Raw genomic sequence first — 13553 nt, 5'->3', positions numbered from 1 at the left:
AGCTTGCCGGGCTCTCCGAGAGGGGTGGAGGATTCGAACCCGGGTCGGCCGCATGCAAGGCAAACGCCCTATCCCTTGTGCTATTGCTCCAGTCCAAAAAAAAAAAATTTATATATATGAGATAAATTTGTCGTACATCTGCCAAGAGGGCAGTCTGGGGAAGGTAGGGTCACTGGGGACGGTGGTCGTGGAATTGGTATTGCCACATTGAATGCCTGAAATAATTGTAGCATGAACAGCTTTATAAATCACATTTTTCACAAAAAGATACATGTATCTTTTTATACATGATACAAACACCTTCACAGCTGCCACTGGTGGTGGGGTTGGTGTTGCAACATTGTATTCCTAAAACGATTCTTCTATGAACAACTTAATAAATCAGAGTGTCTTCATTAAAAAAATATACATGTATACATATGTACAAATACATTAACAATTGCCACTGGTGGTAAGATTGGTGTTGCAACTTTGTATTCCTAAAACAATCCTACTACGAGCACCTTAATAAATCAGTGTCTTCATAAAATACATATATATATATACACATTTGTACAAATGCATTAATAATTGCCACTGGTGGTAAGATTGGTGTTGCAACATTGTATTCCTAAAACAATTCTCCTATGAACACCTTAATAAGTTAGAGTGTCATCTGTGGAATATAGAATAACAGAGTAGGAGACTAACACCCAAGAATAGTAGAAATAAGTACCAGGAGGCTGACTCCATGGCTTGGAGGCTGGCCTCACATTCTGGGTAACTCAGAGAAGGGATCACCAAGTATAATGTGGTCGGAGGCCATGCGGGGGGGAAGGGTGATGCGGGCTGAATGTAGACTAGAGACTGAGCACAGTGGCCACTCAACACCTCTATTGCAAACCACAACACCTAATTAGAGAGAGAGAACAGAAGGGAATGCCCTGCCACAGTGGCAGGGTGGGGTGGGGGGAGATGGGATTGGGGAGGGTGGGAGGGTCGCTGGGTTTACGGGTGGTGGAGAATGGGCACTGGTGAAGGGATGGGTTCCCAAACTTTGTATGAGGGAAACATGAGCACAAAAATGTATAAATCTGTAACTGTACCCTCACGGTGATTCACTAATTAAAAATAAAAAAAATAAATTAAAAAAATGTGTGTATATATATTTTTAATGAAGATACTCTGATTTATTAATATACACACATTTATTAAAATATATATATTTTTAATGAAGATACTCTGATTTATTATAATATTATAATATAATATAATATTAATATTATAATATTAATATAATATTATATTATTATATAATTCTACATAGTAGAATTGTTTTAGAAATACAATGTTGCAACACCAGTCTTACACCAGTGGCAATTGTTAATGTATTTGTACATATGTGTATATAAACATTATTTTTTATAAAAACACTCTGACTTTTTTTAACTTTTATATATATTTTTATTCTTTTTTTCTTTATTTATTTTTAATTAGTGAATCACCGTGAGGGTACAGTTACAGATTTATACACTTTTGTGCTTATGCCTCCCTCATACAAAGTTTGGGAACCCATCCCTTCACCAGTGCCCATTCTCCACCACCCGTAAACCCAGCGTCCCTCCCACCCTCCCCAGTCCCGTCTCCCCCCACCCCACCCTGCCACTATGGCAGGGTCTTCCCTTTCGTTCTCTCTCTCTGATTAGGTGTTGTGGTTTGCAATAAAGGTGTTGAGTGGCCATTGAATATATACACACATTTGTACAAATGCATTAACAACTGCCACTGGTGGTTAGATTGGTGTTGCAACATTGTATTCCTAAGACAATTTTACTATGGGGGGCTGGAGCGATAGCACAGCGGGGAGGGCGTTTGCCTTGCACGCGGCCGACCCGGGTTCGAATCCCAGCATCCCATAGGGTCCCCTGAGCGGCCAGGGGTAATTCCTGAGTGCAGAGCCAGGAGTGACCCCTGTGCATCGCCAGGTGTGACCCAAAAAAGCAAAAAAAAAAAAAAATTCTACTATGAACACCTTAATAAATCAGAGTATCTTCATTAAAAAATATATGTATATATACACATTTGTACAAATGCATTAACAACTGCCACTGGTGGTAAGATTGGTGTTGCAACTTTGTATTCCTAAAGCAATTCTACCATAAGGACCTTAATAAATTAGTGTCTTCATAAAATATAATATATATATAATACACATATGTACAAATGCATGAACAACTGCCACTGGTGGTAAGATTGGTGTTGCAACATTGTATTCCTAAAACAATTCCTCTATGAACACCTTAATAAATCAGAGTGTCTTCATAAAATATATATTTATATACACATATGTACAAATACATTAACAACTGCCACTGGTGGTGGGATTGGTGTTGCAACTTTGTATTTGTAAACAATTCTACTATGAATATCTTTTTTAAAAATTTTTGGGTCACACCTGGCGATGCACAGGGGTCCCTCCTGGCTCTGCACTCAGGAATCACTCCTGGCAGTGCTCAGGGGACCCTATGGGATGCTGGGAATCGAACCCGGGTCGGCCACGTGCAAGGCAAACGCCCTCCCCGCTGTGCTATTGCTCCAGCCCCTCTACTATAAACAACTTAATAAATCAGAGTGTCTTAATTAAAAATATATATATATTTATATGCATATATGTACAAATACAGTAACAGCTGCCACTAGTGGTGGGATTGGTGTTGCAACATTGTATTTCTACATAATTCTACTATGAATACCTTAATACATCAAAGTGTCTACATAAAAAATATTGTATATACACTGGTGGTAAGATTGGGGTTGCAACTTTGTATGCCACTGGTGGTGGGACCGCTGTTGCAACATAGTAGAAACAATTCTACTCTGAACAGCTTCATGAACCCTGGTGTCTTGATAAAATATATCAAATATCTTAATTGCAAAAATTTTGTTAAAATTCCATTCTCTCCAGTCAAAAACGCTTTTTTCCCCAGTAGACCTGTGCCCTACGCAGTTCACTGGAGTGTGGGTCACAATCGCGAACCTTTGAAAATAGCACAAGCGCAGAAGCGCAGATGAGTGGATAAAGAGACAGTGGGACATCAGCACAGTGGAATACTATGCAGGCAAAACAACGGAATACTACGCAGCCATGAAAAAGGATGAAGTCGCGCAATTGGCTGCGACGCGGCTGGATCTGGAGCGTGTAAGTGAGGTTGATCAGGAGGAGACAGACGGACACAGGATGACCTCCCTCGTACGCAGGAGAGGAAGAAACATCCGAGCGGAATAATTTTTTAAATCCAGATTGGAAGGCAATAAAAACGGAGAACTGTCTTCGGTAGGAAGCTGACCGTGGGGCGAGGGGGGAAGGAAGAGGTGACAAGCATTGCCGTCGCCTGCACCAGGTCAGGCTCATCCAGGGTGCATGAGTCGGCCCAGGAGAGAAATCCCGGCACATGGCAGTCTTGACTTCTCCCGTCTCAGACACGGGCAGAGAGCTGCTAATGTCCTACATGGGGGGCATTTCTGCTTGTAGAAGATAGGACAGAGGGCGGGAGAGACAGGACAGCGGGGAGTCAGCCCTGAGCACAGAGCCAGGAGTCAGGCCTGAGCACAGAGCCGGGAGTCAGCCCTGAGCACAGAGCTGGGAGTCAGCCCTGAGCACAGAGTCAGGAGTCAGCCCTGACCGTGAGGAAAGGGGACATGGACCGTGAGAGTCGGCGTTGCCCCACTGGGCACACGCGTGACAGCCTCTGGCCCCTGGCGGAAGGTTCTGGGCATCCCCGAGAGGGAAGCCGGGCGGGGAAGGGGCGAGGGTGTGTCGGAGGCAGGAGGGAAGGAACTGACACAGATGCAGAGCTCAAGGGCTGGGGCCCGGCTGCGCCCTGTGTGTGTCTGTGTGTGTGTCGGTGTATGTGTCTCTGTGTCTGTGTGTGTGTCTGTGCCTGTGTGTATATCTGTGTGTCTGTGTACCTGTGTGCCTCTGTCTGTCTGTATCTGTGTGTCTGTGTGTGTCTGTGTCTATGTGTGTATAAGTGTGTGTCTCTGTGTCTGTGTGTATCTGTGTATGTGTCTCTGTGTCTGTGTGTGTGTCTGTGCCTGTGTGTGTCTGTGTCTGTGTGTATATCTGTGTGTCTGTGTACCTGTGTGCCTCTGTCTGTCTGTATCTGTGTGTCTGTGTGTGTCTGTGTCTATGTGTGTATAAGTGTGTGTCTCTGTGTCTGTGTGTATCTGTGTATGTGTCTCTGTGTCTGTGTGTGTGTCTGTGCCTGTGTGTGTCTGTGTCTGTGTGTATATCTGTGTGTCTGTGTACCTGTGTGCCTCTGTCTGTCTGTATCTGTGTGTCTGTGTGTGTCTGTGTCTATGTGTGTATAAGTGTGTGTCTCTGTGTCTGTGTGTATCTGTGTATGTGTCTCTGTGTCTGTGTGTGTGTCTGTGTCTGTGTGTATATCTGTGTGTCTGTGTACCTGTGTGCCTCTGTCTGTCTGTATCTGTGTGTCTGTGTGTGTATAAGTGTGTGTCTCTGTGTATGTGTGTATCTGTGTCTGTGTCTCCGTGTCTGTGTCTCTGCGTGTCTGTGTGTGTCTGTCTCTGTCTGTGTCTATGTGTCTGTGTGTGTGTTTGTGTCTGTGTGTCCCTGTCTGTGTTTGTGTGTCTGTGTGTTTGTGTCTGTGTGTGTCTCTGTCTCTGTCTGTGTGTGTTTGTGTCTGTGTATATGTCTGTGTGTGTCTGTGTCTGTACCTGTGTGTTTCTGTCTGTGTCTGTGTGTGTCTGTGTTTGTGTGTATCTGTGTGCCTGTGTATCTATGTGTCTGTGTGTCTGCTGCTCTGTGTCTATGTGTGTGTGTGTATGTGTATGTGTTCTTCTGTGTCTCTGTATGTCTCTGTATGTCTGTGTTCATCTCTGTATGTCTCTATGCGTGTGTGTGTCTGTGTTTGTACATGTCTGTGTGTGTCCGTGTATGTGTGTGTCTGTGTTTGTACATGTCTCTGTGTGTCCGTGTATGTCCGTGTCTGTGTATATGTGAGTGTAATCAGTGTATGTGTCTGTCTCTGTGTATGTCTATGTGTGTCTGTCTCTATGTCTCTGTGTGTCTGTGTCTATCTGTGTGTGTCTGTGTATCTGTCTGTGTGTCTTGGGTCTGTATCTGTCTGTATGTGTCTCTGTCTGAGTGTGTCTGTGTGTGTATCTGTGTGCCTAGGTATCTGTGCGTCTCTGTGTGTCTGTATGGGTCTGTGTGTGTCTGTGTTTGTTTGTATGTATCTCTGTGTCTCTGTCTGTGTGTGTCTGTGTGTATCTGTGTGTCTATGTACCTCTGTGTCTCTATGTGTCTATCAGTCTGTGTCTGTGTGTCTGTGTGTGTGTCCTTCTGTGTCTGAGTATGTCTATGTGTGTCTGCATGCATCTGTGCATCTGTATGTGTCTGTGCGTCTGCGTGTCTCTGTGTCTGTCTGTGTGTGTCTGTGTGTGTGTGCATGGTGCATTGGCTGTCTGTACATCTGTATGCCGGCAGGGAAGGGCACATGTGTATGTATTTGTGTGTGTGTGTGCTTTCTGCTCACTAGTGCACGCCTGTGCCTTTGTGTGTGTAGAAATCTTTGCGGTGGTTGTGTGCATGTGTGTGTGTAACTGTGCTTATGTGCGTGTCCACCTATGCACACGGGATGGGGGTGTTTGTATATATGTCTGGGTGTTTCTGCCTGTGCATCTGTGTGTAGGGGTGTTGTTTGTGAGTGTGTGCTTCTGCCGGTGGACTTGTGTGTCTGTATATGTACACACTATAGGTGTGTATGTACACATCTGTGCCAGCAGATGTCTGTGTGCTGGAGTGCATAGAGTGTTTGTGTATGTGTCTGTATGTGTTCATGGTGTGTGCGTATGTGTGTGCCTGTGTGCTTGAGTATATGTCTATCTATCTCATATGTGCACGGTATTGTGGTGTATGTGCAGATCTGTGCATGTAAAAGAGAGAGACAGAGAGACAGAGAGAGTCAGAGAGACAGAGAGAGACATAGAGAGATGGGGAGAGACAGAGACAGAGAGACACAGAGACATAGAGAGAGGTAGAGACAAGGAGGGGCAGAGAGAGTCAGAGAGACAGAGAGACACAAGGAGAGACAGAGAGACACAGAGACACAGAGAGACAAGGAAAGACAGAGAGACACAGAGGGAGACACAGAGAGAGAAACAGAGGTAGAGAGAAACAGAGAGACAGAGAGATAAGGAGGGACAGGGAGAGTCAGAGAGAAGAGAGACATAGGGAGAGAGAGACACAGAGACACAAAGAGACAGAGAAACAAGGAGAGATAGAGAGACAGAGAGACAGGGAGAGACAGAGACAAAGAGACACAGAGAGACAAAGAGAGGGAGACACAGAGGAAGACAGAGACAGAGAGACTGAGAGAGACTGAGAGACAGAGAGAGACAGAGACAGGGACAGGGAGAGACAGAGAGACAGAGACAGGGAGAGACAGAGAGACAGAGAGGGAGAGACTGTGAGACAGAGAGAGACAGAGAGACATAGAGAGACAGAGACAGGGAGAGACAGAGAGACAGAGAGGGAGAGACTTGAGACCGAGAGAGACAGAGACAGCAATTCACTCTTGACTAAACAGCCCCAAATCCCGAACACGCCTGACTAACCCGCCCACGTCAATGTGCTCCTGTGCCAAGAAAACTTACCCCCTGGGAAAACGGGCACCGGGCATGTCTCGAGAAGTGTGTCCGCATAGACGCAAAAGCTTCAACAGCCAAGAACACCCGAGAGAACGTGTGTGTGTGTGTGTGTGTGTGTGTGTGTGTAGCACTGTCGCACTGTCGTCCCATTGTTCATCGATTGGCTCGAGCGGGCGCCAGTCACGTCTCCACGGTGAGACTTGTCGTGACTGTGTTTGGCATCTCGAAGACGCCACGGGGAGCTTGCCAGGCTCTGCCGTGTGGGCGGGAGACTCTCGGGACCTTGCCGGGCTCTCCCAGAGGGACGGAGGAATCGAACCCGGGTCGGCCACGTGCCAGGCCAATGCCCTCCCCGCTGAGCTATCACTTCAGTCCAATAATGTGTGTGTGTGTGTGTGTGTGTGTGTGTGTGTGCACAGAAAATCCACGTGAATTTGCACGGCTTGTCAAGCTCAGGGAGGACCCACAGGGGCGTCCTCCATCCCCTGGGGAAATCGAGAAACTTAGGGGAGGAATTGTCCCTCTCTCGTTCCCCTTCCGGGACCGGGGATTGGGAGTCGGGGAGAATGTGCAACCCAGACGCTGTGTGAAATGTTTCGGGGATCACAGCAAGAACACAAATCATGGCCGTGAACAACAACATCCGTCGACAGAGGAATCTTTTTTTCCGCCCCTCACGAAATCACAGCGTCCCGGAGAAATCAAATCCCGGAGAGCTGGAAACAGCAAGAAAGACAACGGTGCCGAATTGAGACTCTGCAGAAGACCGAAATATTCTCTTTTTTTTATTTTTTGGGGTCCCACCCGGCGATGCTCAGGGGTCCCTCCTGGCTCTGCACTCAGGAATGACTCCTGGCGGTGCTCGGGGGACCCTACGGGATGCTGGGAATCGAACCCGGGTCGGCCGCGTGCAAGGCAAACGCCCTCCCCGCTGTACCATCACTCTGGCCTCCTAAAAATATATATATTTTTTCCTGTCTTTTGCTGGTAAAGGAGCCTATTTTATTTATTTAACTATTTCCCTAGTTAGTCTTTATTTATTTAGGCTTTTTGGGTCCCACCCAGCGATGCACAGGGGTTGCTCCTGGCTCTGCACTCAGGAATGACTCCTGGCGGTGCTCGGGGGACCCTAGGGGATGCTGGGAATCGAACCCTGGGTCGGCCGCATGCTGCTCCAGCCCCCAATAGCATATCGTTATGTGTCTAAGCCACAAACATGGAAAAAGTATTTCTCTTGGAATGAACATATTATGGAGAAATCAGGGGTTCTTGCAGCCGAGAAACCCCACCACGTCCCGGAGGGGTGGGGGGCTGTGGGGCTGTGGGAATAATTCACAAGACTGGAAATCACCTAATCTTATAATCAGCGATTGATAACTATCGCAATTACAGTATCGTGATTAATGACACGGTGCCTCTTACCCGTCCGTGTTTACGAACCTATACTTATTGTTTGGGCATAACGAGGCGGCTCCCACGGGCAAAAACATGCAGAACCTAAGAACTATGATTATGCTAATGACATAAGGCTAATTATAATGCCATTATGCATAATAAGTACCTAATAAGCACCGTACGGGAATAACGCCCATACCGTATCTTCTTACTGAAGAGGAATTTTCGGGTTGCTTTTAATTTAGTTTTTTAATATGTCAAAAAACAGTGACAAGTCTCAGCAGGGAGAATACGGGCCCAAAACAAGTCACCACAAGTCTCACCGGGGAGGAAATCCATGAACAGCTGATGACAGTGATACAGAGTCGCAATGAATTGAATCCCACAGTTACAAAGTTGCCCACGGCTGGGCTACAGTCAGGCAGTGTTGCAACATTGTGCTAAAAGTAAATGGTTTAGAATCTGCCTTGAGGGCAGGCTTGGGGGGGGGGGTGGGAAGATTCGAAATCACGGTGGTGGGAACGTTGAATGCCAACCACCATCCCGAAAAAAACTCCAGGAAAATAAAATGGAAAAAATTTAAAAAGTGGACCCCCCCCCTTCCCGGGGCTGGAGTCATATAGCACAGTAGGGAGGGCGTTTGCCCGGGTTCGATTCCCAGCATCCCATAGGGTCCCCTGAGCACCGCCAGGAGTCATTCCTGAGTGCAGAGCCAGGAGTCAGCCCTGTGCATCGCCGGGTGGGACCCAAAAAGCAAAAAAAAAAAAAAAAAGAAATAAAAATGTGATCTCCCTGGAAACTCTTTGGTCTAAAATCACAACAGAGAGACAACACACTTGGTTTTTCATTTCTTTTTATTTGTCGGGGCGAGAATCCCCCACAATTGAAAGAAATGGCCAGTGGGCACTCAGGAAAGGTCAGTCCTGCCCTTCCGTCCCTCCCTCCCTGCCTCTCTCCCTCCCTCTCTGGGGAGGTCTGCAGGGCCTTCCCTGCTGGGTTGGCCCCGGGTTCGGGTTCTGAGGAAGGCTTCTGCGGCGAGGGTCTGTTGGCATTGTGGGGGCATCACCGTGCCTGGAATATTGTCCCCGGGACCCCCCAAAGGCTCTCATAAGAAAGTGGACGTGTGGACGCAACACTCGTCTTTGGTAAGGGCTGGGCTTGGAGATGCCCAGGGTCCGGGCGTCACGGAGACCCCAGCTGCGGACGCGGGGTGCTGGGCCCCCAGTCACGGGGGCCGGGAGGGCGCTGGACATCCACGGCGACCAGGCACGGGGGGTGATGCTGAGATCGTCGGCACCGTCTTGGAGTCCCGCGTCTGGGTTCCGGCCGCTGCTTCTATCTCTTCAGGAGCGTTTGCTGGACTGGGAAGAAGGACGCACGGACAGGGTTGGACAAGGCCATGGCGGCTCACCCGTGCACGGCTGCCAACGGCGGTCCACCCCCTCCCAACCGGGGGCTGCAGGAGGCACCCCGGGGTCCCCCTGAACCGTTGGACACGAGGGCATGAAGGAGCACTGGTGCATCTGCGGGTGGTTTGAGAACTGATGGATGATTGTTCTGGGTCAGTAAGGGCCTGGGGAAGGGCAGTGGGCAGGGATGGTCGGCGAGTCCATCCCAGCCTCCCTTCAGGAAAGCGGGGAGGGTGTTGGCCTGGCACGAGGCCGACCCGGGTTCGATTCCTGGCATCCCAGAGGGTCCCCCGAGCACTTCCAGGAGTCATTCCTGAGTGCAGAGCCAGGAGGGACCCCTGAGCATCGCCGGGTGGGACCCAACAAGGAAAAAAAAAGAATTTGGGGAAGAGGGGAGAGGGAGGGCAGGTTGCCTGCCCTCTAGGGGGGGACAAGGAGCGGGCAGGGAGGGAGGGAGGAGGGGAGGAGGGAAGGAGGGTCCTCCCCATGCACCCCGTGTCCGTGGATGAGGCTGGAGACAGAGGGGGGGGGGGCTGAGGCTGGAAGGAGGGAGCCCCCCCTCACAGCATAAAGGCTGCAGGGACTTAAATGCCTCTTGTCTTGGACAGCTGGGATGGCTGAAACAGCTGTTGGTATGCAGACGGCCTTTGGGAGGGGAGGGAGGGAGGGAGATGGGGGAAGAGAGGGCAGGGAGAAGGAGGGAGGTAAGGAAGGAGGGAGGGATGGAGGAAGGAAGAAAGGAAGGATGGAAGGAAGGAAGGAAGGATGGAAGGAAGGAAGGAAGGAGGGAGGAAGGGAGGGAAGGAAGGAGGGAAGGAAGGAAGGAGGGAAGGAAGGAAGGGAGGAAGGAAAGAATGAAGGGAGGGAGGGAGGGAGGAAGGAAGGGAGGGAGGGAGAGAGGGAGGAGGAAGGAACAAAGGAAGGAAGGAGGGAAGGAAGGAAGGGAGGAAGGGAGGAAGGAAGGGAGGGACGGAGGAAGGCAGGGAGGAAGGAAGGGAGGGAGGAAGAGAGAGAGGAGGAAGGAAGGAAGGAAGGAAGGAAGGAAGGAAGGAAGGAAGAGAGGAAGGGAGGAAGGAAGGAAGGGAGGAAGAGAGGAAGGGAGGGAGGGAGGAAGGGAGGGAGGAGGAAGGAAGGAAGGAAGAAAGGAAGGAAAAAAGGAAGGAAGGGAAGGAGGAAGGAAGGAAGGAAGGAAGGAAGGAAAAAAAGGAAGGAACAAAGGAGGAAGGAAGGAAGGAAGGAAGGAAGGAAGGAAGGAAGGAAGGAGGAAGGAAGGAAGGAGGGAAGGAAGGGAAAAAGGAAGGAAGGGAAGATTGAAGGAAGGGAAGGAGGAAGAAAAGAAGCGGGTGTGATACAGGAAGAAAGGAATGGAGGAAGGAAGGAAAGAAGGAAGGAAGAAAGGGAGGGAGGGAGGAAGGAAGGAAAGAAGGAAGGAGGTAAGAAAGGAAAGAAGGAAGGAAGGAAAAAAGAAGGAAGGAAGAGAGGGAGGAAGGAAGGAAGAAGGAAGGAAAGAAGGAATGAAGGAAGGAAAGAAGGAAGAATGAATAAATGAAGAAGGAAGAAGGAAGAAAGGAATGAGGAAGAAGGAAGGAAAAAAGAGAGAGAAGAAAGAAGAAAGAAAGAAAGAAAGAAAGAAAGAAAGAAAGAAAGAAAGAAAGAAAGAAAGAAAGAAAGAAAGAAAGAAAGAAAGAAAGAAAGAAAGAAAGAAAGAAAGAAGAGGGACGGAGGGAGGAAGGAAGAAAGGAAAGAGGGAGGGAGGTGGAGGAAGGAGGGGAAGGGCAGGCGTGCGGGCAGGGCTGTGGGGTGAGTGTGCGGGCAGTGGGCAGGGGTGGGGTGAGTGTGGGGGCGGTGGGCAGGGGTGGGGTGAGTGTGGGGGCCGTGGGCAGGGGTGGGGTGAGTGTGGGGGCCGTGGGCAGGGGTGGGGTGAGTGTGGGGGCCGTGGGCAGGGGTGGGGTGAGTGTGGGGGCCGTGGGCAGGGGTGGGGTGAATGTGGGGGCGGTGGGCAGGGGTGGGGTGAGTGTGGGGGCGGTGGGCAGGGGTGGGGTGAGTGTGGGGGCGGTGGGCAGGGGTGGGGTGAGTGTGCGGGCGGTGGGCAGGGGTGGGGTGAGTGTGCGGGCGGCGGGCAGGGCAGGGGTGAGTGTGTGGGCGGCGGGCAGGGCTGGGGTGAGTGTGGGGGCAGTGGGCAGGGCTGGGGTGAGTGTGGGGGCAGTGGGCAGGGCTGGGGTGAGTGTGCGGGCAGTGGGCAGGGCTGGGGTGAGTGTGGGGGCCATGGGCAGGGGTGAGTGTGCGGGCAGTGGGCAGGGGTGGGGTGAGTGTGCGGGCAGGGCTGTGGGGTGAGTGTGGGGGCCATGGGCAGGGGTGAGTGTGGGGGCAGTGGGCAGGGTGGGGTGAGTGTGGGGGCAGTGGGCAGGGGTGGGGTGAGTGTGGGGGCCGTGGGCAGGGGTGGGGTGAGTGTGGGGGCCGTGGGCAGGGGTGGGGTGAGTGTGGGGGCCGTGGGCAGGGGTGGGGTGAGTGTGGGGGCCGTGGGCAGGGGTGGGGTGAGTGTGGGGGCGGTGGGCAGGGGTGGGGTGAGTGTGGGGGCGGTGGGCAGGGGTGGGGTGAGTGTGCGGGCGGTGGGCAGGGGTGGGGTGAGTGTGCGGGCGGTGGGCAGGGCAGGGGTGAGTGTGTGGGCGGCGGGCAGGGCAGGGGTGAGTGTGGGGGCAGTGGGCAGGGCTGGGGTGAGTGTGCGGGCAGTGGGCAGGGCTGGGGTGAGTGTGGGGGCCATGGGCAGGGGTGAGTGTGCGGGCAGTGGGCAGGGGTGGGGTGAGTGTGGGGGCAGTGGGCAGGGGTGGGGTGAGTGTGCGGGCAGGGCTGTGGGGTGAGTGTGGGGGCAGTGGGCAGGGGTGGGGTGAGTGTGGGGGCCATGGGCAGGGGTGAGTGTGGGGGCAGTGGGCAGGGTGGGGTGAGTGTGGGGGCCGTGGGCAGGGGTGGGGTGAGTGTGGGGGCCGTGGGCAGGGGTGGGGTGAGTGTGGGGGCCGTGGGCAGGGGTGGGGTGAGTGTGGGGGCCGTGGGCAGGGGTGGGGTGAGTGTGGGGGCGGTGGGCAGGGGTGGGGTGAGTGTGGGGGCGGTGGGCAGGGGTGGGGTGAGTGTGCGGGCGGTGGGCAGGGGTGGGGTGAGTGTGCGGGCGGTGGGCAGGGCAGGGGTGAGTGTGTGGGCGGCGGGCAGGGCAGGGGTGAGTGTGGGGGCAGTGGGCAGGGCTGGGGTGAGTGTGCGGGCAGTGGGCAGGGCTGGGGTGAGTGTGGGGGCCATGGGCAGGGGTGAGTGTGCGGGCAGTGGGCAGGGGTGGGGTGAGTGTGGGGGCAGTGGGCAGGGGTGGGGTGAGTGTGCGGGCAGGGCTGTGGGGTGAGTGTGGGGGCCATGGGCAGGGGTGAGTGTGGGGGCAGTGGGCAGGGTGGGGTGAGTGTGGGGGCAGTGGGCAGGGGTGGGGTGAGTGTGCGGGCAAGGCTGGGGTGAGTGTGTGGGCAGTGGGCAGGGGTGGGGTGAGTGTGCGGGCAGGGGTGGGGTGAGTGTGGGAGCGGTGGGCAGGGGTGGGGTGAGTGTGCAGGCAGGGCTGTGGGGTGAGTGTGCGGGCAGTGGGCAGGGGTGAGTGTGTGGGCAGGGGTGGGGTGAGTGTGGGGGCGGTGGGCAGGGCTGGGGTGAGTGTGCGGGCAGCGGGCAGGGGTGGGGTGAGTGTGCGGGCAGTGGGCAGGGGTGAGTGTGCGGGCAGTGGGCAGGGCTGTGGGGTGAGTGTGCGGGCAGTGGGCAGGGGTGAGTGTGCGGGCAGTGGGCAGGGGTGAGTGTGCGGGCAGGGCAGGGGTGAGTGTGCGGGCAGCGGGCAGGGGTGAGTGTGGGGGCAGTGGGCAGGGGTGAGTGTGGGGGCAGTGGGCAGGGCTGGGGTGTGCGGGCAGCGGGCAGGGGTGGGGTGAGTGCCGGGGCCTCACCAGGCGGCTCTGCGTTGGTCCTGTGCTGGTTCTCCATGTTGATGTCGGCTTGATCTGCTGTGAGGAGACCCCAGGGTGAGGGGGGGGCAGGCGTCTCCCCCGGGACCCCCCGGACCCCCAGGCCGAGCACAGCCCCCCCACC

General features: G+C 53.1%; 1 protein-coding gene across 2 annotated transcripts in view; it reads right to left on the bottom strand.

Moving 5' to 3' along the window:
• Positions 1 to 8967: 8967 nt before the first annotated feature.
• CD99 (CD99 molecule (Xg blood group)) overlaps positions 8968 to 13553 on the bottom strand; it is a 43697-nt gene continuing 39111 nt past the window's right edge. Inside the window, exons 10-11 of one of the 2 annotated variants that reach the window (XM_055123619.1) lie at positions 13412 to 13468; positions 8968 to 9407 (exon numbers count right to left, since the gene is read on the bottom strand). In XM_055123619.1, the coding sequence (XP_054979594.1) occupies positions 9382 to 9407; positions 13412 to 13468 (83 nt within the window). In that variant the 3' untranslated portion in view covers positions 8968 to 9381. The remainder of the gene's footprint in view (positions 9408 to 13411; positions 13469 to 13553) is intronic. The other variant, XM_055123620.1, reaches the window with a different exon arrangement.

This window comes from Sorex araneus (assembly GCF_027595985.1).
Source record: "Sorex araneus isolate mSorAra2 chromosome X unlocalized genomic scaffold, mSorAra2.pri SUPER_X_unloc_4, whole genome shotgun sequence".
Lineage (NCBI taxonomy): Eukaryota > Metazoa > Chordata > Mammalia > Eulipotyphla > Soricidae > Sorex > Sorex araneus.
Note: the sequence above shows the minus strand (reverse complement) of the source record. Positions and strands in the feature narration are given on the sequence as shown.